This window comes from Callionymus lyra, chromosome 10 (genome assembly GCF_982586985.1).
Source record: "Callionymus lyra chromosome 10, fCalLyr1.hap1.1, whole genome shotgun sequence".
NCBI classification, from domain to species: Eukaryota; Metazoa; Chordata; class Actinopteri; order Syngnathiformes; family Callionymidae; genus Callionymus; species Callionymus lyra.
The window spans coordinates 12,541,418-12,567,025 of record NC_141827.1 but is presented as its reverse complement, the minus strand read 5'-3'; the positions used below and the strand labels follow the sequence as shown (position 1 = coordinate 12,567,025).

General features: G+C 40.5%; 1 protein-coding gene across 1 annotated transcript in view; it reads right to left on the bottom strand.

Moving 5' to 3' along the window:
- foxj3 (forkhead box J3) overlaps window positions 1–25,608 on the bottom strand; it is a 72,114-nt gene that overhangs the window by 3,038 nt on the left and 43,468 nt on the right. Inside the window, exons 3-11 of the mRNA XM_087800319.1 lie at window positions 15,735–15,809; window positions 13,024–13,107; window positions 10,619–10,720; window positions 7,023–7,151; window positions 4,330–4,504; window positions 1,994–2,473; window positions 1,519–1,620; window positions 962–1,153; window positions 118–216 (exon numbers count right to left, since the gene is read on the bottom strand). Coding sequence (XP_087656445.1) covers window positions 118–216; window positions 962–1,153; window positions 1,519–1,620; window positions 1,994–2,473; window positions 4,330–4,504; window positions 7,023–7,151; window positions 10,619–10,720; window positions 13,024–13,107; window positions 15,735–15,809 — 1,438 coding nt within the window. The remainder of the gene's footprint in view (window positions 1–117; window positions 217–961; window positions 1,154–1,518; window positions 1,621–1,993; window positions 2,474–4,329; window positions 4,505–7,022; window positions 7,152–10,618; window positions 10,721–13,023; window positions 13,108–15,734; window positions 15,810–25,608) is intronic.

The window sequence follows — 25,608 nt, the reverse complement described above, 5'->3', positions numbered from 1 at the left end:
AGACTCGCGAGTCGTGTGACCCCTCGTGGGCCGACTAGCATGTTAGTACAGAAGCCACGTTTCTCAGTCACGTGGTTATAACGGATCAAAATGATGAATCGTCGAGTGGAAACACACCTGTCATTGTGGGTCCTGCGCTGCTCATGGGGGGCATGTGAGGGTAACCTGGGGGACCCATCATGGACATGCTCTGTCTGGAGTCCATGTACAGATTTCCTAGGATAAGAGAAAAATTGTACTTTTTCAGTTGAATTATTTTTCATTTAGTTGCATGATTTGTATTTTGAGTTTAAAACAAAACCGATTAGACATTTTTGTTTTAATAAATTCATAAAATTCCACAGAGTATTTTTATATATTTTAATATTTTATACTATTTTTATAAAACCGTCTTCTCACTTTAAATGTGGCCGATCGACTTTAAACAATGCAACGTTCAGGTTAAAGAAAGACGTTCAATAAGTTTGACCGAGTTGCTTGAAATGCTTCGGTTGGTGATACGTTTACAAATGTTATTTGTTATCACTTATTATTGTAACAACAATTCTAATTAGTATCAAGTTATTCAAATGTATTATTGTATGTATTCAAAATGATCGGATTTGACTTTAATAAAAACATCTATTTATATTTTTATTTTTTTTTTCATCTTTGCAACACACAGCGCTAAACCACCTCTGAATTATAACTTGTAATTATTACTACCAAGTAGATTAGTAATAATGAAGAATTCCTTAATCTTCATGACAGTAACATGTAGAAGTAAAAAGTATCTAATAATCAATAGTCAATAGTCTCACTTTAAAGCAGTTGCATTCATTGCCATAATGGATCACTGAGAAAACTTGTGACATCATCCACCAATTATATGAGAACTTTATTATTTTTATTTTAACGGTTTCAACTGTTTCAACTACAGTGTCGTGACAGTGCGTGTGTGGAAGAGGTCAAGAGGTCAGACCTGTGGCGAGGTGCTGGCTGGGCTTGTTGGGGTGCATGGCGCTGTGGCAGATGGGCGACTGCACCGGCGCCTGCGGCTGGATGACACCGGTGCGAGCGAAGAACTGGTTGATGGACGAGCAGAGGTCCGCGATCTGGGTCGGCTCCAGGGACCAGTTGTTCAGCTCCGCTTGCCTCATGCTTTCTCTTAAACCTACGGCACATAAACAAGCAGCACGTTGAAAAAATAATGCAACAGTCGGTTCTCTGGTGAAGCCCGATGAGTGAAAAAAAAAAACACCCACCCTGGCTATTTTGGACCGTAATTAGATAAACTAACCTGCTGAGCTCGGCGCTTTGGTAATTAAAGTGAAAGGCAGCGTTGTTTAATTGAAGAGCCGGCTTTAATTAAACCGGTAATCAACTCGACGTCAGCACTCAATCACACGGCCGACGCTCTACCGCGACAGCTGCTGGTTTATGATCAGAATCGGGAGGAATCTAAACGCCTCATACGCGTGTCGGTCAAATCTACTCAAAGATAAGAATAGACACAAAAAAAAAACATTGAAACCACACCTTGAAAAGGTGAAAGGTCGACATCCGCCCAGTTGTAGCTGCTGGCAATACGACAGCTTTCTTTCAGTGCGTCCAGGTTGGGGTACCAGTCTGACAGTAAACCTGCACACATTTGAAGACACACAGTTACACTCCTCATCATCCCAACAGTGCAGAGCACGACGTGAATCTTCATGCCGTTCATATGACATCCATGTGGCACCAAATCAATTAACATCACACCAAATGGAGCCGTCGCCTGCCGCTACACCGGCGGCCACTAGGAGGAGCCAGCAAACTCCGGAAGATCCGCTTGGACCACGGCGTGTTTGCCGAGACGCTTTGTTCTCACATCAGAGATGATATATCAGACGATGATTTACAGCAGAGCTCATTAAACCGTATACGAGCAATTTATTACGACTAATAAGTGGCAAACCGGGCTGTAAACAAGTCGCGCGGCGAGTGAAGGACGTTGAAGGATGGAGGGTCTCACCTGGATTGCAGGCCAGTTGTTGCTGGGTGGGATGCGGCTGGTGGGAGAGGCTCTGGTGCTGCGACGGGTGCTGGCTGTGCGCGGCGTGCTGGGAGGGGTGCGGCGTGTGCTGCTGGGGGTGCTGGCCGTGGGACGGGTGCTGGCCGTGCTGCTGCGAGTGCGCGCCGTGCTGCGGGTGCTGCTGACTGTGCTGAGGGTGCTGGTTGTGCTGGTTGTGCGGAGTGTGTTGGCTGTGAGGTCCGCCGCCGCCGTGCTGCTGCTGCGAGAGGTGCTGCGTGTGCGGCGAGCCGTGGCCCTGGTGGGCCTGGGCGGGGTGGGACAGGGGCACCTGGCCACTGTTGTTGGAGTGGCTGTTGGGGTGACTGTTGGGCTGGTTGTTGGACAGGCTGTTCTGGGAGTTGATGGCGCCGCTGGGGGAGTGTTGGTACGAGCAGGAGTTGTGGGTCTGTTGTGCCGAATCGGACGGGATACCCATCAGACCTAGGACACACAAGCGTTGATTTTAGTCACCATTATGAGCAAGATTTTATTGAAATCATTCGATTACACAAAATAGCGTCTTAATCAGGTCAAAAGAAAAGGGGAAAATGCTGCAGCTTGTTTTCATAATCAAGCTTACAAACTGAAGTATGAAGGAAATGCAAATTCATTTCTCATTTTTGAGTGAAATAAAACGTGGCAGCCACAGATTCAAGGACATTCATATCAGTGTCTAATGTAACGTGGGGCCTCCAGTGTTCCACGCATGAGACCCAACAGCTGCCATTTTGTCGTACAAGAATGACTCAGCGTCGGTCGTGTCTCTGGAGGTCCGGGGAGTCCAAGCTGCCGTCGCTTCTCCTCGGCGTCAGCAGTTGGCTCTGGATGGTCCCTGACAAAAAAAGCGTCGTGGCTCCTCGACAGACGTGACTGGAGGAAAAAAAACATCTGCACCAACCCAACTGCACTCGTCGTCGGCAGGCGTGGGGAGCTGGGGTCTTGAGAGGCCCCCCCGTCCTTCACAGCTCTGGCACAGTAAACCCATTCCGCTGGAGTGCTTTTAGAGCCGAGCACCTCCACAATCTGCACGTAACACTCACCGCGGGGTTGACAAAGGTGCATCTCTTATCGGCACAGAAAGCCCATTGTCCAACCAGGGAAATACAGAAAGCAATTAACGCAGCAGCAGAATAATAATGCGAGCTCATTACCTATTATCAAAGCCAGTGAATTAGCTGACTGTCTACGGCGGCAGAGTGTGAAATCCTCTCGCTCGATTATTTACGCTTTTAATTGCGGGAGCTTGTCTGACTAAGAGATTTCACTTTTTATTTATATGAAAGAGGTAACCACTTTGAACTAATGCAACATAGATGATAAGATTTAAAACCAGGGAAGGTCTTTGAAAATATGAGCATGAAATGCATTTTGATTTGTGAAAGTAGGTTATTCAAAGAAAGCTTGCGTGTACTTTGTTCCCCGACTCTCTTGTCAAGTGCTCTTTGTTTATCAGTCAATCAGATTAGACGAAGAACGGCATTAGGATCTACCGGGGATTTTAAAAGCTACCACCGCCGCATATTGTGTATTACACAAACTCTCCTTCTTAATAACCTTAAAAAAGAAACGCAACACAATAAACCAGCGAGGAGAAAACACGTGAGGCTAAGCCCCAAAAACATTTTAAGATATTCCTTAAATTCACCATTGGATTGCTTGGATGCTACATTTATTATTTTATATTCCATGCCAGGGAGTTTAATCGAACGACTTCAATCGTGAAGCAAAACGCTTTGAAAAAGCATGTTTGTATAGAAAATCATTTAATTCAATCATTTAGTTGACTTGGATGAACAAAACCAAACAAAAGATTGAAAATAAAAGGAACATTTTAAGGTAATGTTTGAGTTAAACTAGTAATACATGAAAAGCAAGTAGTTTAATACTGACATCATAAGACCATATACCTTAACAACATCTGTGTTATAACAACACATCATTGTTTAATTCATAGTAAAATCAACAAATATGTTTTTGCTAACAAGGGAATAAGCAAAAGAAAATGAAAGGGAAGGAATAAACGACACTAAACACATATCCAGCGGTGTTTGAATTTTGATCCATATCACCTAAATAAACCAGCTGACCTGCTGGACTCACTCCTGTGGACACTTTGGTTGTGTTGTGTCCAACCGTTGAAGGCACACATTTTAAAACCAATCCCACTGAACCCAGACACTTCATTCATGCGGTATTCATTAAAATATTGAACAATAAATTCAAAGTTTTCTTAAGTTAAAGGCATCAAACGCACCCACGTCAGTGATGTTGAAATGTTGAGGTCATTATCTTCTCACCTTGCTGGCTGAAGGACTGCTCGAAGACGGACTTGTAAAGGCTGCGGAAGGAGGCACTGAGATCTTCAAATTCAGAGAACAACAGCTGCTTGTCCCTCTCCGGCATGTTGTACTGGGACGGCGGCGGCTGCTGGTGGCTCATGGGCTGGGACACGGGTTCGGGATGACTGTTGACCTGAGGACGGTCGTGGAGAGTTTAGACCTTCAGAGACGATGAGTGTCAAACGGCAGCTAGACGTTCGGCTACACACGGACGACACTGGGGTGGAAACTAACCAACACATGGACAGAATACATACTTTTCAAAGACACATTCCGAGCTCATCTGGTCGTGGAACCTCAAAGCGGAGAAAAAACCTCCGGAATATTTAATGAAAAACAGACAGAGAGTGAATGTATGCAGCAGAGGGAGAATCTTCTTTCATTCGGGACGAGCGTGTGTGTGAAACTGTGTATGCGTTTCACTTTAGTGTGGCGTGTGAGTGCATGTGAGAATAATCACAATGGTGTCAGTTTGTGTGTTGTGTGTGTGGTTTGGGCATGTATTTAAGTTTTATTTTCTACTGTAAATGTTATTACTGTAAATACATGTGTGTGGGAGTGAGATTTTTTCTTAATTTAGTTTGTGTGTATATGTTTATTAATGTATTGTGTGTAGTTGTGTAGCAGATTGCATGAGTTTGGCAGTAATGTGTTTCTATGTTTGTGTGTGTGTGACGGAGTGAGTTGTGTGTGAGTGTCTGAAGGGATGTCAGTCAAAGAACATTAGACGTGCAACTCTACTCAACTACAACAATCGGGGTCAGTTGTTGCAGCTTTGGCGAACGCACAAGTGTTGAGAAGGTGATTCAAATGGACACAAAGCCGATACTCAGGTGGCCGAGCCAAATGTATTAAAAGAAAATCAATAGCAATACCTTGTAGAAATAAGCGGCTATCTCATCTATGTATCTGTGTGGGCAGCTCGTGTTATGAACTGCCCGCCGGGTGAAACAACACAGTTCTCCTTCCAGCGATAAGTTGCTCTGTCATTGATATTCACCCCGAGAAAAAAGGCAGAAAATGCAAAACTCGAGCTTTTTTTTTTCCTCAAGGTGGGCCCTGACCCATTGTCCACTGTGGGCTTGCATTAGATGAGGAACTGTCCATTTGTCTGATCATAACTGCCTCCACTTGGAGATGTGGGCAGACTGCTGAAGTGCAGGCTCACTGTCTGGCCCGGGCAAGAGTGAAGAGGTGATAATAAAGCCAGAGTGTTTACTGTGAGCTGTTGCTTCAGCCGTGTGTGTGTGTGTCTGGGAAAGAGAGAGCACATCCATCAGGCTGAGGCGATCGATGCTCAGCGCCTGAAGCAGGGAGCACTCTAGAATGCAGGAGGACCACACCAAAGAGGGGGCATCTCTGGTGGGAGGACTTCAGAGGATAGTCTTCTCTTTGTCTGTTTTCCAGGAGCGTGCTCGTTTTTCTCTGTTTCCCTTAACCCCCTTCCTGATGTTGTAGTCTGGAGCTCTTCCACCGCGGACCTCCGTCTAATACTGTCTGCACATACTTTCTTTGAACACGGTCCTCCAGGGATCCCTGATCTGATAGGATATATGATGCAGTCGACTGTTCGTCCGCAAACTCTACTTCTTTATTCAGTGACTTCGAGCAGCGGGTCCTTATAGTGTGAGCAGTACAACTGAAGAGAATAGAACATTCCGTTTCAAGAACTAATACACATGACATTTGAGTGCGTGCCTGTGTACATTTTTAATTAGGTAACATTTTAAGTTTGTAGTGGTTATGTGGAAGTCTGCGTATCTATCTGTCTATAGGAAAATGACCCAAAAAAGAATTTATTTATTTTATTTTGAGGGAATTTGGATGGAAGGAATTGAATATTCCAATTTTTGAATTACCATCTGGATCCACAAATAATTCGACACTCTCTGTGGTACAGAAGAAGGTCTAGTTCTTTCTCATGGCTACTGTATGTGTTGTTTAAGAGGATTCCCAGGACACTATTACGACCTTTTGTCAGCTGTACTAAAAAAAAACGAATGTAGGGCTACTGTATAACAATGAGTACCAAAATAACAATATGGGAATACATGATTTACTTGGTAAAGGTCTTCACTCTTACATTTGTGAGTGTGCATGTATACTTTAAAGCAAAAACTGTGTGTTCTTTAATAAAAATGCAATTAAATGTTGACAAACACATGGTCTGCCTGAGTACGAAACTTAACAGAGGTGATGGAAAACATTGTAGTGAACGACTCTTATTAATAATATGCGTATCGGTCGATATAATTCACGTTATATTGTATCAATTATATTCAACCATGCCAGTGATAATGTATTAAAAAACAATATCAGCTGGCATTATTGATCATGTGCATCAAACACAAGAAAAACAAGTACTTGAGTTAGTTAAAAATAACTTATTCTTCTTTGAAAAAAACCTGATTAGAGGATTTGAATTGTAGCTATAGTAATAGAAAGTCCTTAAAACAGAACATTTACAAACCAAAAATAACTTCATAGACACATATTCTTGCCATTTAAAACTCTGTAACAAGAGAAATGGTGACAATTCAGAGTAAGAAACACATTGTAAGCATTAAGGATGGAACTTAGTGGCTTTTTTTAAATGCATTTGATCTAGTATCCACTTTTTTTTCCCTCTCAGCATGAGTCGGTGGTCTTACCGGCGTGTAGCTGTGCACGCTGCCCACGCTGTTGAGATTGACGGACGCCAGGCTCTGATCAGACAGGCTGTTGTTAAGGCTGCTTCTCGGACTATCGCTTCCTTCCTGGTCTGTGTTGTACAAAGCCACCTGAAACGGACAAACGTGAATTCAAGCTTGTGGTCATGAATGGCTCCATTTCCATGTCGCCTTTTGGCACAGAGATGATCACAGACTGTATATAATAATAACAACAGGCTTATTGCATTGTAACTAAACGTGTGTTTGAACATAGAGGTGTGTGCGTTTTAATATGCATGTGTATCTTTGTGTGTGTGTGTTCCGGCTACAATTTTAGTGTTCGTTTCAACTGCTTTTAAATGGAAAGAAAAAACATTATACATCATTATTTTTATTTTACACTCCTTTTCAGCCATTAACCACATCTCTGATGTCTGTGTGTTGCAGTGGTTTGGTGTGCGTCTGCCAGTTTGTGTTTCGTGTTACCATTTTGGGGTTATGTGTATTTGTTAGTTGTACTAGTTATATTTTGTAGACTGTGGAGGGGGTGGGGGGGGGGGGGGTCGTAGAATAGAAAAGTAGTTTGTGTTCGAAGTTCGAAGTCAAGTGTGTGGGTTTTTGAACTTTTCAAACTAGTAAGTTATCGTTTGTAAAGCGCAAGTTGATGCTTTAAAACGCATAAATAGGTCGTCTATAATTGAGCGTCTGCGCCTCTTTAGCCAACGAGAGGGTCTGGTTGGACGTGAAAGGGTCTGGAGACAGCTGAGACATTCCCATCACAAAAGGTCACACCACTGGCGATGTCAGCCACATCTGCTCGCAGAGCGAAAATCTGTTTGGGGCGGCTAACAAAAGATTTCAGTGCAGCGGAGACACTGACCTTTCGATGCGGCGGTGGAACTCGCCAAAGCACTTCAGGATGACAATCTTAATTATTGTCTCGCAAAGTTAAGCCCCGGTGGCCGCGCCACCCTCCAGAATAAAGGCCACTGTCAAAAGGCTCGAGACGATTGAAAGACTGATCGTGAATATAATAATTAAGACCGCCGAGATTCGTCTTCATTTTCAGTTTGTGTCGTGAGAAAGGAATGACAGCTATGCACTGGCTGGTGTTGAACGTGTCCGTCCATGACCGGCTCCTGTTTGTCACTGTGAGTGGAACAGAGTGCGCTCTATTCTCCTCACAATAAGCCAGCAGTGGCAGGAGCCTTCAGCCAGGCGGACAGGACGGTCGCTGCCCAGCGCCGTCGCCTTTCAGCGGCGGCAGTGGACTGTAGCCTCTTGTCTGTACCGTCGAGCCTCAGCAGGCAAGGACGGAGGCCTCAGGGAGCAGGGAAACCCAGGCAAACACAGACGGCTTCCTCTGCTCTCACTGATTTTCTGGCTGACCAGCAACTTGGTCCAGATCCAGGACGCACACATGCAGAATGAAAGCAGTTTTTATTTTTTTAATACGAAGCTTGGCTTGGGCTCTGGTAGAATGAAATTGAAATCCCATGATTAAAAAAAAAAAAACTGAGCATAAACATGGAGGCTACAAAGTTCAAGGGAAAGAAGCGAGGCGCACGGAGACGAGGATAAGGGGGGCACAAGGAAAAGCTCATTAGCCAACTCTTGCCACCCTCGCTCAGTGTGGGTTTGGCTCTGCTCTTCATTTGCTGGATAGAAACTCAACGAGCAGTTAACACTTAAAACACCGGCAAAACTTCCAAAAATCAAGAAAACACAGCAATCCATTTTAAATTAGTCCAAGTGTGATTACTTAACAACATCTTTGGTAAAGATGTTAGTGTGACACGGACACCTCTCATATACACCGCCAGAAATATGTACAGACGTAGAACACACACGAAAAGGTACACAACTGAGCATGCTCAGTAAAGCTGTGCAGTATTTAGCAGCGAGCAGGCGACTCAGTTCTATTCTTAGCAGCAAATTAAGTCAAAAGCCAGGGGTGTCTTTTACACAAGGCCTTAATCTGGAGCATAGGCCAGGGATTATGAAACTAAACAGAGGTTGACCCAGGTGGTTTCCAACAATGCCCGGCCAGCGCAGAATTATTTCATGCAACGACCCCCCCGTCATCGTCGCACCTGCGTGTCAGACGTCTCGGAACATTCAGTGTTTTTGGAAAGCCATTTGGGAAACCAGATTAAGAGGAACGCAGGAGAGTTACAATAAAATGTGAGGCTACAATCGTCTGAGGAATGTGCGACAGTCAAAGGGAGGTGGGGGGGGGGGGGAGACCTGTATAGTTTTTTCTTATTGGTCCCTCTTAGAAGGCGGGAATGAGGGAGAGACTGGAATAGACTGAGAGAGAGAGAAAAAACAGAGAGAGGGAATTCCTGTGGCTTGGCAGACTCGACCGAAAGAGGCGTGGCCTGTCATGTGTTTACAGTGTCAGACAGTAAGAAACAGGCTCTCTGAGGACTTGGGACGGAGACCTAGTGCTATTCCACTTTTCAACCGATCCATCAGGTATATATTTTTGTACAGCAAGTGGCAAAAAAAAAGTCATGATTATTAACTTTTTTTTTCTGTCCTCAGTACTCAAACTTTTTATTCTGTTTTCGTGCTTCTGCTCATTAGTCCTCCAAAGGTATTCAATGGCAAGAATCCAGACCAACTGTCAGCACTTTACATTAGAGCCTCATTACACAGTTACTGGTGGTGAGGCTTGTTTGCAGCAATCAAGAGGAAAACGGGGTCATCTCGCTTCAAACACAATGAGCGTGTCTGCTATGGAGAGAGGGGAAAAAAGCGCATGTTCTCTATAGAAAGTTCTTGTCAAAACAAGTACAAGCATTCTGTAAAATACTCTACATTCATGCACAAGCAAGTTATAACAGAAGAGGACGTATGCAGAGACTTCGTTTCCCACGTGAAGACGTCTGTACCACGTACACGGCAACTCGTCTTCCTGCCCCAGTTCAGATCAAATCCCTTTATTTCTAGTAATGCTTGTAGCAAATTAATAAACTACTCTTGTCAGTCCTCTAGAGAACTGCCCACACTGGGCCCGGAGGACGAAAGCTTAAGGTTAAAAAGCCTATTTAAATTTCCGAAAAGAGCCTCACACTCTGCTAGCAGATCCTGCAGCTTTGCCGGGAATGTCGAAGCGTTTCCAAGCTTTGACGCAAAAAATGTACAGTGAGCAGATGGCCATGATAGCGGGGGATCACCTGCGGTGAAGTGACATAATGTGGGCCGTGAAATAAAGGGCCTCGACCTCCACTGCCAGTGCGTCGATGACGATAAATATGCCGCTCCAGTTAGAATTAACCCAGTGTTCGACCTCAGGTTCCCTTGTATCAACATGAGCATCAGGTTGCTGAAGATACTGGAAGTCTGAGGCTTGTTGTTCAAGAAAAAAAAAAAGTACTGCAGTGCAGATAGTTGTGTATGTTGGTGTGGGTTTGATTGCGGAGAGGCTTTAGGCTTGTACGAGTGTGTGTTTGTGTGTGTGTCTCTTCACAAGAGTGCTCCTCTCTCTATGGGGAATAGTGCTGTAGGTGGTTGGGAAGTGGGTGGGGTCAGGGTGCACCGTGTAGCCAGGTGTGTGATGGAGCTGGAGGCTGGATGGCTGCTTGTAGTACCTTGTTAGTCACAGTGTTGATTGCCAACGTTGGAGAGGCACTTCCAGAGATCATACACTCCATCCCTAAAGACTCCGACTCCAGGCTGTACGGCGTCGAAGCCTGTGTGATGGGGGTGGTGTGAAGAGGGAGACAACATTTTTTTTTTTTTAGATAAAATTAATAGCCACAAGTGGACAAACATATTAGAAAAGTGTAACATGTAAGAAGTCAATGACATAAGAGTACGACAGGTTAAAACCAGCCACATTGTCGAGCTTAAAGAATGGGTGATTTTAAACATGGCACATTTATCTGTAATATGTTATTGAAACCTAAAACCAATTTCACAGATGTTGCAGCTACTGAATTAAATACAGAGGCATTATTTAAAGTTGCCATAAGTCTTCCAACATACACCTGTGACATGAGGAAAACCAAAAATGTCCCAGATCAGCTTCAAAGAATATGAAGAAATTATTTTTTAGCGAACCAGGACAGCCAGTTTTACTTGAGATGTATTTAGAAGATTGCTGGCAACGATTTTGCCGTTTCATCGCATACATTTTCAGCATTAAAAAAAGAGTCACTCAAAATACCTCTCAACCAGGCGCACATAAGAGCCTATGCCCTCGCCTTTCACTGCCGAGAGCGATAACTCCGCCATGCCTGTCTCTTAAAACTGCTTACTGTAAGAGGATTGGGTGCTACAATACCATTTTTAATTCATGATAAACACAAATGAGATTTGACAAACTCACTTTCAATGTCTGAGACGCTTAATGGAAAACCTTGTCAAGAGAGTTAGGGGGGTGGGGGGGAGGGTCTGGCACAGAACTCGCGTTCAAGAAGACATTTTTCTGCTCCTTTATTTGTGCCTTGAAATGCCGGGCAGATGACGAAAGTTTTGCTTCGTTTCACATCAGCTTCATAGTCGATTGAAGTTCATCGGTTTCTTAAATTGGTAGGGAAATGCACTTTTTTCACTGTGGTCTAAATAATATTTTCTGTATATTCATGAGTAAATATTCTATTCATAATTGGATAGAAGACTAGAATAAAGCAAGAAGCTTATTTTGCAAATCCGTATTTGGTCCTGATTGAGCTACATCTATTCATATTAAAGTAAGTAAGTCATTTGTATTTATATAGCGCTTTTCCAGACCAGGGTCACAAAGCGCTTAAACAATCAAAACAATATTCAATAAAGTATATACTTTAAAGGTCAAGATAAAACTGAGAAAGTGGTACGAGTGAACGATTTGACAATGGAAGGCGACCAGTCGAGGACATATTCTGCTTATATACTGTATACATATCAAGTATGTAATCACGAATATTATCCACAAATCAATAAGAAACGAAGACAGTCTGACCACCAACCACCACCAGGCCGCAGCCGATGGTGCAGTAACACCTCAAGGCATTAAATATATCCCAGCAGCTAACACACATGTGTCTGATTTACAATACATGCGTGCAAATATTCCTCTGTAAAATAACATAGCTCTTCTTTAATTTATGTTTGCCAAAAATAGAAAAATAAAAGTGACTGCTGAATCTAATGTATGTAATGGCTGCCTGAGGCATATTTTATTAATGAGATGCCCCTTTAATAAGTGGCTTCTGAAGTAGCAAAGAGGGCGGTTACATAAAGTCTGGATACAAACTCCTACTGAGTCTGTGTGAATTTATTTTCCCATGCGTGTGTTGGAGAGAGAAGAAGAGATAATATAAAGAATATTCATAAAGGGGTGGGAATTAAAAGGAAAAGACACAACTAAAGCTACACAGTTAAATGTAAATTCAACGTTCAAAAGCTTTCGCCGACTACAAAAGGGCTGCTTATGAACAAAGAATATAATTTGGAAGCTGAAATTGTCAAACCGTTCCCTGAAATATGAACGTCACCTTTAAGGTACTACTAAGAACATGATGAGATCCATTTTCAACATTTAAGATCCTATAACAGTTGAAGTAGAAGAATACAATGCGATTTGCACTGTATTCTTTATTATGAATACATAAACATGTGGCTCCATGATTCAGAGCCACATGTCCATCTTTCCCTTGAGCCCTTTATCTTTAATAAAACTGGTTTTAAACAAACTATTAGAGCTTTGGTGGCACAGTTTTGTTCCCACAGGGAAAGCTAAATCAGATAAGCATGTTCTATGCACCTAGGTTTATGTGGCAGCCTGATTTGGGTGTGATTTAGGTAGACACCTGGTCAATATTATTTTTTGAGGTTTATTGGACACCTCAAGCAGGGAGAAAGCCATATGCCAGGTTTAGACACTAAATCTCCCTCTAGATTGAATTCTTTAATCAAAGTGTGCAAGAAAGAGCATCTCTGAAATGACTGAAATTGTAAAACGAAACCAGAGAATATATAAGAAAGAGATGAATTAAGCCAATATACTTACTCGCTCTCCAGATCGGGGTCTCTTCTTTGGCCGTGTTGGCAGGGAATCCTCTTTTGGGTTTGTGTCGATGGCCCAGTAAGAACCCTGAAGATAGAAATCGGTTATGAAAAGTGATGCAGAAACTGTTCCAGAACTATTTCAAATACCTGTATGAGAGATTAATTTGTGTCAAGTTAAGTCAATTTATAGTAAATATAGTCATTTAAAAACCAGTCGGACGAGCTACCGGTTTGCGCAATTGTACTTCTCTTGTCAAGAAGCACCTCATCTGCCTGCAGGTGAAATTCCAGAGTAAGAATCGAGGAGATGAGGCGATGACCGATCAGTCATTTCTGTTAGTCAGTACGTCCAAGACTTATCAAGGAAAGGAACAACCAGTTCATGCACGAGAGCTGCAATATCCTCAAAGCCAAAACACAAGGCTGCTTATTGATTGATGGATTCACTTTATTTTTGCTTTTCTCAAAGACAGATGATGTTCTCCATCAGACTTTCATATAATCTGAGTAAATTGTCAAATATGGTGAGACAGAGAGAGTTTTGAAGGATTCCCCTTTCGGTGATCAGTCATAAAAGCTCCATTTCTAAATCACATTTCAGATTTAATGTACATACATGGAAAAGTAATGAGAATCAGGAACACAATGATGGCATACGTTCATCTTGAGGGTCATTAAAAGAAGAGAATCATTTGCACCGTCATCCCAGGACGGGAACTTTTTTTTTAACAACGCTTTACAGGAGAAGCCTCATTATATCTCATTTGTTCAAGGCGTTGAAAATTGGTGATAGTGTCTTGAATCTGTGTTAAAGAATAATAAAGTGGGGATGCAAATGTTTTAAAATCATTACCCTCAAAGAAATGGCAAGGCAGGCTTTGTGTTGCTTTTAATTGGGCAGGAACACAACTTCAAGTGAACCCTCTTGGGGTGGAAGTTTCTTTTTTTTTCCCCGACAACAACCCCCAGAGAGATGGTAGAAAAAAAAAGGAAACCGTACAAGAGGCCATTAAATTATTCACAAATATACGGCGATGGCATGTAGGAATGCCAAGTGATGTGTGTCCGTAGATAGTCTGGGGCAAAACCACAGTTTTATCTTTAACAAGACAAACTAAATTCTCCATTACCTACAGGAAAAAAATAAGATTTGATGATACTCAAAACACATTATTTGTCTCTCTAGGGAAATGCTTTTCTTTCACAAGATAGAAAGTACAAATGTCTAGTGTAGCACAGTAAGATCGTATTGCGCAATACACCCTATCGAATATTATTATTATTAATAACCATCACATTTATAAAATACAACATTCTCTAGTTTTTTTTTTGTTTGCCTTGTTCTGAAGCCGAATTTATCAAATTAATGATATATAAATATTACAAGACATCTATAAGCCTTAGTAGATGCCTTTTTTATTTTTTAAAATAAAGGTTCCTGGATCTAGTTGCGTGATCTTCATGTCATTGTTGATTGTTGTATCGTGTGATGTCCAATTGACCACTGTTAGGATAAAGTAATTCAAAAATCTACAATATGTTTAAAATGCTCATTAGTATTCTTATTGCAGCTGAATTGTTAAAAAAAAACAAAAAACGTCTCACCAGTTAAAAGAATTAACGTCACACTTGTAGGAAGTATCTCTACTTTCAAGGTAGAAGGGAAGCGAGCATCATCTCCTCCATCTCAAAGAGCAGGAGAGAGACAGGCAGAGCTACACTGCTCTCCTATCTCATCCTACCAGCAGTTTCCATATTCCTGCCACATTACAATATTGATGCAACATATCAAGAGCGGCTAGCGCCTCTTTGAAGTTGTCTTCGGGGGGAAGGGAGTGAGGAAAATTCCAAATTAAACATTAAGGATGCAAGCATGTTGGCCATGCATTTGGAATGGTATCCATACAGCAATAGATTATTTTGTATTTAGTGGAGCAGCTCCCAGGAGTGTCAATATCAGAGGATTACAGCAAAACATGAAATTAGCATTCAGTCCCCATCCTCTCCACAGCCAGACACAGCTCCTCATGCATGTGTCAGAGCATTCCAGTTTGTCTGTGTAATTATTTGTATGGTTCCTTGAGCATATGTAGCATATGCTCTGACAGAGTTGGGATAAAATATGGGTTATAGGAACCTGTGCACAGCATCATTCTAAATATAGGCCCAAAGGCAGCTTATTCATGGCCTAGCCAGTGGATCAGGGGACTTTCCTTATCAGGTTGATGTTACTGGATATAGTCTTGAATATCAGGCGGTAAAGGTGCTCCAGCTGTGATTTAAATGTCACATTTCCATGTTAGCTGACATGTCCTTTGTGCTTAAGTAAAGAGCAGATGAGGTTGTTTGTCACATTGTTTCACAATATAACTTCTACCCCATTTCAGGCCTCTTCTCTGGCAGTGTTTTTACCTTACCCACATTTGAAAAAAAAAAAACATCATCTGCTTTGATGTACACGGCAATTCTGTAGGGGTGGTAGGTCCGTAGAAGATTAGCAGCATGCCATGCATTTTTACACCATCAAGATTCCTGGCAAACATTAAAAAAAAACCTTTTGTCTACCAGAGACAATGTGATAGTCACTGAATATTTTAGAAACAAAAGCCAACTCCTGATCTATTGTTCAAATAAGAGAACATGAATTCCTTCAGAAATGATCCTTGAGAATAGACAACAATAGAAACGCTTTTACAAAGGTTAAATTCTCACCTTTCCCGGGTCATCTTTGGAGCGAGGTACTTTGAGAAAACACTTGTTCAATGAAAGATTGTGCCGAATCGAGTTCTGTGGGGAAAAAAAAAAACACATTGAAATATTTTGTAAATGCCATTATTTCCAGTATTTGGATACAGAAACTCTACTTATTAGACACCAGCCATAGAAACAACAACAAGGCAAGAACAATAATAATAGACCCATGAAAAGGACAATCCATATAGGTATAACTTTAGTTTTAGTTCGAGAAAAAGGCAGGGAATATATACATTCTTAAATGTTTTTTCTATAAACACTATTAATACAAAAATTGTATGCGTTGCATCCATCAATAATGACCTGATAACCATGGATCACAAACAACTTTAGTTTTAGTTCGAGAAAAAGGCAGGGAATATATACATTTTTAAATGTATGCTCTATAAACAATTATTAATACAAACATTGTATGCGTTGCATCCATCAATAATGACCCGATAACCATGGATCACAAATAACTTTAGTTTTAGTTCGAGAAAAAGGCAGGGAATATATACATTTTTAAATGTTTTTTCTATAAACACTATTAATACAAAAATTGTATGCGTTGCATCCATCAATAATGACGTGATAACCATGGATCACAAGCATACTCAAAATGCCAACTGCTGCTTTGAATAATCTACAGCTAAGATCAGAATACAATACAGGAAGTCAAATTCACAGCTGTAACTATGATGGTATATGCTACTTGCTATAATGCATTTTCATATCTGTGCAAATACTGGCACAGACATGTCATGTCACCTCAAGACTAAATGTTTTTCAGATAAAACTGAAAGAAAAATGTCGAAATCTTCACAAAGAGGCAAAACATGAGAAAAGCCATCCATATCAATTACCCATTTCCCACAAACTGAGTTCTGGTTGCACAACATATCAAATTCCCCAGGTGCCAAAAATAAAAGCCAGAAGGAATCCCACACTGGGATGAATGCTGATGCCCTGGACTGATATTAATTAATGCTCCCCTGGGACGCTGGGAGCTCTGAAAATAAATTACATTGATGATTCAGAAAGTTAACTCATTAAAAGCTACTCCAAAACGGCAAAGAGCGAACAAGAGCTTCAGAGCAGTGCTTCAGACCTAGATAAAGCAGCCGCAGAGAGATGGTGAGTACCAGCTGGAGACTGGCCATGCCGAAAAACCAAAACTGTTCACGTTTGTCCACTTGAATTATCGGGATGTGTATTGACAGATGGCAGTGCAAAAAGCAGTGGAAGACTTTAACAAAAAGAGAATGAATAATTGAGGATAGCGGAAGAGAACTGGAGAAGAGTTACCAAACAGATATTTTGGTTTTGCTCATTTTGAAGGTTTATCGGTTGCCGGGAAATTATCACTACCTCCTTTTTAACCAAAAACCCATTCTAATATTAACTAATCCTTGTCTAAATCGTCAAAGATAGGAACCCTCCTGGAATATCTCGAACAACTGTGATACTCAAACTAGTTATTGCCTTATCACACATGTACACAATAAACATGAATTATTAATAATCGATAAAACTAACATTTTTAATAAAGTAATAGGTAAAAAGTAAATGACTGATGTTTTAAAATACGAATTACATTTACATATGATTTTTACATTTGTTTTTTTACCTTGTTCACTTCTTGACTCGCACAATATTTTCCCTACAATTTTCAACATTTGACACCATTTGAAGGGTGGAGTTAGTTGCTTGTGAATCAGGATACTTGTGGGTAAAACGGCAAAGCGAGTAGAAATAAAATGAAACACGAGCCCGGTTCATTATCCTGGAAAACAATTCACGTAACTTGGCCGTCTGTGACATCAGACTAAACTTATACATCTTGTTAAATGACTCGAGTGGATGCATTTTTTTCTAAATAATATTTCATCATAATGAAGTGACTCCTATAAACAAGTACAAAACTGCATCATGGCCTTTGACTTGAGCATTTTTAGGTTATTAACAACAATAAAAGGTAGCGTCAGTTAAGCAGGTTGCAGCCCGTATACAACATGCTCAGGCAGTAGTAATGGAGTTTCAGCCTCTTTAAAGTCCTTCCACTTTCATATGTGCCGGTCTGGTTCCACTGCATGAATAGTAGATGGTGACAAATTCAGATGCTGGTCTCGATTTAGCAACTCTCTCTATAATTAAACATTGAAACGACACTGAAGGAACATATTTCTGGAGCATTGTTTTAGGGGTAACAACCAACTCTGTTCCACCATGTGCATCTCAAGTGAGTGTCTACGCGGGTGTACGTCTGAAGGACCTTCTACTGGGCCTGAATCATTGATACAGGCAAGCAGCGGCGAACTGTTGCTGAATTTCTACATTAGAAATATTACTTATTAATGAATCCGTGTGGCTGCTCCACAACAAATATGACGACAACATTAGTGACTATGTACCCCTTGTTCTTCTAGAATCTAGATAATATTACGATGGAACCATTTCTTTAAACTATCTATATGTAGCAAAGCATTTCAGAATGCTGTTACAATTTGCAGCTTTTGAGAAAAAAAGTCCTGGCATCACTGACATGGGCCCCAATGGCATGTTGTTAAACCCTGCATTAAACGCTGGATTTGTTGGTATGCAATAGCATCATAGCAAACTTATGTTTCACCCCCATGTTGCTATAAAAACAAACAGTACCATCTGCCGTCTCCATTTTATTTGAAATAACATAATGAAGTCGGTTTGGTGCATTTTATCAGAGTATGAATGAATACTGTGAATATTACTCAATGACTTTGTACTCCCTCCACAGCGAGAGGAGAAACATGTCTCACTATAGATGCTGGAGCTGGATTTGCTTGCATTAAATGCCGAGGAGAAAGAGGATATGAAGTAGGTAAAGGAGGTCAGAGGGTGTGGTAAAATGAAGTGAGTCAGATAGAGCTCAAAGCAGGGGTCCGGACCAAGTGCTGCCCAGCATCTACCTGCAACCCCCACAGAGCACTTTACATCCCAACTCTGCACAAGCTTGTGTGCGCGCCTCCTACACACCTTAAAAAAAAAACAGAAGGACATAAAAGTACAAAGACACACACACACACATACAATAATGTGTCTCCTAACAAATGGCGGTGATTTAACGCACCAGGACAGCAGTGGAGGCGTAAGCAGCTCCTCCTTGGCAGACCCCCTGCTGAGGAGCTGCAGCTCAGCAGAAGAGCCGCCAGGGGAAAGTAGGTCATGCTGACCTCTGCGCCCGGCGTGTCAAACGTTCAGATTGAGCTAAAGGGACAAGCCGTGTCAGAACCCTACAATTCACAGCTGGGGAGAAGGAGGCACCCTCTGCACACAGTCAGGGACCCAAGGCAGCGAAACTCGGCATGCTGGGAGAAGGACGCATGTATGCAAACGTACCTGTGATGACATGAGGACAGGCACCGGTTACACAGTGGCTCGCAACTGTTTAGTCATCAGTATTCAGGAAACTTTTTGCGCTTGTTAACAAACGACAGCTAGATTCTCATCGTTCCAACGACTCGCAGAGAAACAAAGAGGTACTGGTCCGGAGGGGAGTTTACTCTGAGCATTCCATGACCAAGTGAGACTCTTTAGTGACCTGGAGGTGCCCTCGGAACTACTCCTCACAAACCTCCAACGAACATACGGCTAAATTAGCGTCATTAGCACTATAATGTGAAGACGCAATGAAAACAACCTGTCCAACAATTACACAACTTCACAAACCATTTTTATTTTCCCTGACACACAACTGCAACATGCAGATACACAAGAATACATTCATCAACATTCAATCAACAACCTTTGTCATAAGTTGCAAATAACTAAATAAGAATGACTTTACAATAGAAATGGTTTAGCGCGTGAGATTTTGATGCTAGTTGGTAAATCTTGAGTTCATTTACCACACATTATGGTAAAAACATTAGATGGTCATTACAGTTGGATTATTTAAGGGACACTAAAAGGTCAATTGCATTGACATGATTTATATCAGTTTCCGGCATTTTATTCAACGACTATTTCCAGTTTTTGACATTCATATAGAGGAGCGTATACATTCATAAATGCTGTTAGCCTCACAGGTCTCACATGCAGGAGGACAATTAATTCACAAATACATCAAGACTAATCTTCAATCAACAATTTAAAAAAAACAACCTTTCATTCGAAGATTCAACATCCTAAAAATGTCACATTCATGTTTCAGCCTCACGCTTTAGGGGACTTGATCTGATTCCGTCACTCAAACATTCCTCTTATACACAACATGCCTCACCTATACATAAACGTATCATATTCTTCCTTCGCATTCCTCACGTCACATTAGCGAGAATGTTTAAGTGCAAGACTCAATGTATTTGCATGAAAACATATACTATAAAGATGTCTGTCATCCATTAAAAGTGGATGTTTAAACAAAAAACAACAGATAATAACTAAAAGGGTAGAAATGTAAGTGGTCTGACTCTGAATGACTGCTAATTTCCTCATGTATTCCAAAACCTTGCCGTTAACAAACACAAAGCTCTGACTTAATGTGAACGACCAGTCATGGCAGTGTTAGAAATACTTTTTTTCAGTGTTCTGCAATTTGAAAATAATTTCTGCAAATACACAAACCTTCATACAAACCTAATTATGCTTACATAGCTTTTTAACCCATAACATTACTGTAACTCTTTCTTTTCTCACTCTACTTTAAATCTTTTTGTCATTCCCTGATACCTCCACCGGTCTTTCATCATATCTTTCATATCAACCAATTTATACATGTACTAGTCATCAAAGTCACACATCATACTAATAAAGGTATCGCCACAATAATAACATATAAACCTTATATTCCAACTCCGGTCATACACATTAGGGGTTTTAGCTATACATTTAACAAGCCACCAGTTTCCAAATTGACAGAAGGCGTTTAATGCTCATTTGTTTATTAAACTTTAAATAAGAATTCAAAGTGGATTTATTTCAACCTAAACCACCAATACTGCTTTACGGCCATTTTAATCACTATTAAGTTCTGCAGGTACTACTTTAAGTAGTACAGCTGACACCAAATTCACTTTTCTTTAATGGAATAAATGAACATTTCAGCGAGAACTTTGATCAAAAAGAGAAAAGCAGCAGGAAAAGCGAGAAAAAAACCCTCCAAGAATCTAATCAATAAAGGTAGAGAGTGAGCTTGCACACACTCACAGGTAGATAACGGTATTTTTAGGCCTTTGTTATTTTGTGCGGACCCTGTGACATGCACACCAACACAGAAGATTCACCTCAGCCTTGGGGATCTGCACCAAGGCCATGGAATGTAGCACCTTCGCTGGCTATTTGTAGTGGGTGTGGGAAGACATGTGGGATGCCACAGCACACACCAACAAGGCAACGCTCCAACATAAAAAAAAAAGAAACAGGTAAGGGCATTCATACCCACAGGTATAGGAAAGAAAAGCTAAGGTGCAACCGAGAGATTAAGAGCTGAAAATTAATCCTATTAACTAGAGAGAAAGCTTTGACACTCAGACCATCAGAATACTCTGGAGTACGATGAATATTGAAAAGCTTATAATCAATTAGTGCTTTGCATGAAGTTATGTACCAGCCTTAAATATTCATGTGAAAATAACACATTTAGCACTTTGTCAGCTTTAATGCATTCATCTGGAATTTACAACACATAACTGTGATTCTTTTATTTAAAACTATATAAACATTTAATAAATGTGGTAAAAAAAAAATATGATGAATTAACAAACTTACAACTTAATTGTGTGGTTCACTTTTTATTTAAGAAAGGTTTTGTGGGATCTTGATCTTTAAAGTATGTACTTTTTTGAGTATTGTTTTGATTGTCTAAGCGCTTTGTGACCCTGGTCTCGAAAAGCGCTATATAAATAAATATTACTTACTTACAGTTCTAATAAATAATAATAATAATAATAATAATTGTCTACACTGGGTCAAACCATAACATTTGGGAATTTCAAAATATTACATTGTTTCTCCATCAGTTTGCCTAAGAGTTTATCGAGATGCATTAGATAAATGTAAGTTTTATTTTTTTAATGCAAAATACTTTCACGTCCAACATTAAAAAAACCTGTCTGGTATCATTTTTAATCAACATCCAGGACACGGACTAAATAAAAACAATGATGGTCATCATGTTGGGCAAGCTGAGGAATTATAGTAATTAAAACTCAACAGCCACTTCTGCAAGAGGAGATGACACCATAGGGAAATTGTATTTTTCTTTGCGCATCCCAGCCCCCAACAGTGAACATTTGGCTAAATTAAACTCATTTTTCACTTGCAATCTCATATAATGAGGGTTTTATATGCAAGAGAGAAATTGGCTTCATAGGAATGTGTGGTCCCTAACAGAAGGTGTCACAATCTACAACACAGAGTTTTAATATCATTAAATTTACTGACTTTGTGATAGAACTATAAAAATATTTCCACAATAGTGTGGAATCCTCGATGAGCTCGCGACTTCCTTGAGAGTTTAGATGTGTTAAAAGCAAGCTTCACACGGCATCATGTCTCACTCGCCAACTTGTATGTAGTTAGCGCTTAGTGAAAGCATCAGTTGTTGTTCACACAATTGTTTTGACATAGAGACTGAAACAAAAGAAACACACAAAGGGGACTCTGGGTAGTTAACGCTAGAAACAACAGCTACATGTCTTTGTGTTTGAAATTTGCAAAACTTAATTTTTTTTAACCAAGAAATTGGGTTTATTCATTATTTAATTTGTATCATTTTAACACGGGAAACTCTATATAATATACAATTAATTTTAATGATGAGCTCCATTGCGGAACTAACATTATTTATAGTATATGGTTGTATTGGGGGTACTCAAGGTAGAAAGCAAAAATTGGAGGTGCCATACAATCTATACATTCTAAATGAATGACACATATTATCCCAACACTGGAAATGCTTGTTGAAACCGATATAAATTGGACACATTCTGAAGGAGGTGATCGAAGATGAAATCAACATTCACAAACCACCATCAAAATTCCATGTGCTCAGACAATCCAAAAGTATGGAAAATATAAAAACAAACTAAGAACAAATGTTGATTAGTCTCCACAGGTGCCTTGTTTCCAGAGAACAGCTCCATACATCTTCACGGTAGGGAACGCAACGAGAAAACGCAGAGGCTGCAAAAGCGAGTGTGTATCGCGTACTGAAGGAGGCCACCAGCTGTGCTAAGTAAGAGTAGACATTTACTTTGACTCTGTACAAGCAAATTACAGACGCGACGCTTGAGAATTATTTAAAAGAACAAACAAAAAAAAAAAACACAATAAAGCTGACAAAAATGATCGTTTATACCTCAACAAAGTTATTTCCTTCTCGATAATCCAAGGATTTTTCCTCCGATTTCCACTTTGAGAATCCAATCCAGCACTGCTCAGTGAGGTCGAACAATAAGTTTATCATTGATGTTCCCTTTTCAACAGAACCGATGGGGTGAGAGAACTCAACCTTTCTCAGACATGTGCAATATACATTTTCCTTTTTCAACACGCTTTGTTGCTGTAGGTGCAACGTCGAAAGCAACCTTGAAGGTTGTAAGAAAGGAAAAGGAAAAAGCATTATTCTCTCAGTGTATTCAAGGTTGCTTCCCTGGCTTGAATGCAACATTAAACCTTTGAGGCTCCAACGAGATCAACAGGGCGGCAGTCGGTGCGGATTCTAAAAGCTGTGGCAAACAAGCTCATGAAACACAACGACGACTGACTCATCTGCTATTTAAAAATCTGCGAATGTCTCCCCGTCTCATCATTTGTATCTTATCCATTTGCTCTCCATCCATTTCTTTTTCTCTCCCCACTGCTGGTGATTCTGCACGACGGCAGAGAGCAGCATGCACAAAACAGAGATGATTCCATTAGGAGAATTATTCCCGCACATCTCTGACCTTGGACCGGGTAGTCCTTGTCAATGAACCGAGGAAAATTAATGAGAACCGATGACAGGCACGGACTCCTTAGAAAAACTGTCAGGATGCCAGTTACACACACACACACACTCACACCTAAAAAAAAAATAAAATCTAATGATAATAAGAGGAGTCTGATCATAGCTCAGATGGTCAGAGTGGCTTGTGGCCTGAGAAGTTGCTGGTTCAATAACAGCTCCGAGAGATGAGATTGTGTCCCTGAGCAAGACGCTGCGTTGCAGCCTACTCCCATCAGTGTGTGAGAATGGGTGAATGCGTCACTTAGTGTAAAGCACTATATAAAAAAAGAGCAATTTATCATTACTATTTACAAATTGTTAAAGCACATACCTGATGGTAAACACTGACCACATCACTTTGTAAAATATCTTACGAAAAATAATATCAAATATTTATAATATATATACACACACATACATAAAGTGAAAACACAAGTGGAACAGGTTGTTGAACATGTTTAACTGTTTTAATTTATGTTGTCTTTTGGGTGCACTTAAACACAATCGTTGTACTTGTATTTTGCTCAACAATACTGTATATGTTATTTGGGTTCATTGTTTGCCATTGTTTTATTTTCACTGCATACACTTTAGGATTAGTATATATATATATATATATATATATATAATCTAAAATAAAATCCTACGAGCACTGTTATTTCAATAATGTTTCAACACCAACTTGTACAGGCTCTGACAATTATAATTATTATAATAATAATAATAATAATATCCGATTCAAAATGGTTGAACATGAAATGAATAAATACAATTTTCGCGACTTGAATCGATTTGTTTTCATCTAAACCATTCCTCAGCCACAATCACCACCTCGGAGAATAACATTCAACGGTTCTGTAAATTAAGTACGGATCTGTGATCAGCAAACGCTGCCTCCTCCTCGCACTGCAGAGGCAGCACAAGGCCATGAAAGATTGGAAGCAAAGTGACATCCTCTGGTTTATCCTCCCTGAAAGCCTTCGCATGCTCTCAGTTCCACATGAGGGATCTGATGAAAGCCGTTTGTCAGTACGCCACTTAATTATCAGGCAGAAGAGGCTCTGATGCTATCCTGTGACTACAGCTCAGAGCAGCCCGCCTCGACTACAGTGGCCACTAACAATGCGAAGTGACTGCAGCTACTAATGGTGACGGCCCAGTGCCAACGGTCCATTAAAGGGTTAGACAAATTATGCAACTCGGCACAGACTTCTGTGCCTTGATTCCGTTTGCCGCTTTCTCAGGAAAAAAAAAAATACAAGGCCTTTTTTATTTTTGACTGGGTTGAAAACAACGGAACAAAAACACATATTGAAGGTGATAGACATATACAGACAGAATAGAGGGGGGAAATGACCATAGTAAACTAGAACGGCAGTAAGCAAATGTCGTTTTTGACCTTTAAAATTTGATAATTAATACGTGTCTTGATGAAGTTAAAAATGTATTGCAGTATCTCGTACCTCGTTCTTCAGGAAACAAAAATGTCATCCACTGACCATATTAACTGTAATTTTAGGCATCTTATCAAATCATTTCTTTGTCAAATGCTAGTTATATGAAGTTTCATGGAAAACTCAAATGTATACCCGACAGCCAGTAACTGCTCAATAGTAAGTAAGTAAGTCATTTTTATTTATATAGCGCTTTTCCAGACCAGGGTCACAAAGCGCTTAAACAATCAAACAATACTCAATAAAATATATACTTTAAAGATCAAGATCAAGGAAAAGCCTGAACACCATTTATTCTTAATGTAAATGTTAACTTTGAATGATTGACATTGACCACGAAATAAGCTCTCAAACATTCTAGAAAAGAAGGCAAAGAATATCTCTTAATATGTGATGACAATTTGTTTTGCTTCCCCATTATGTGACGACA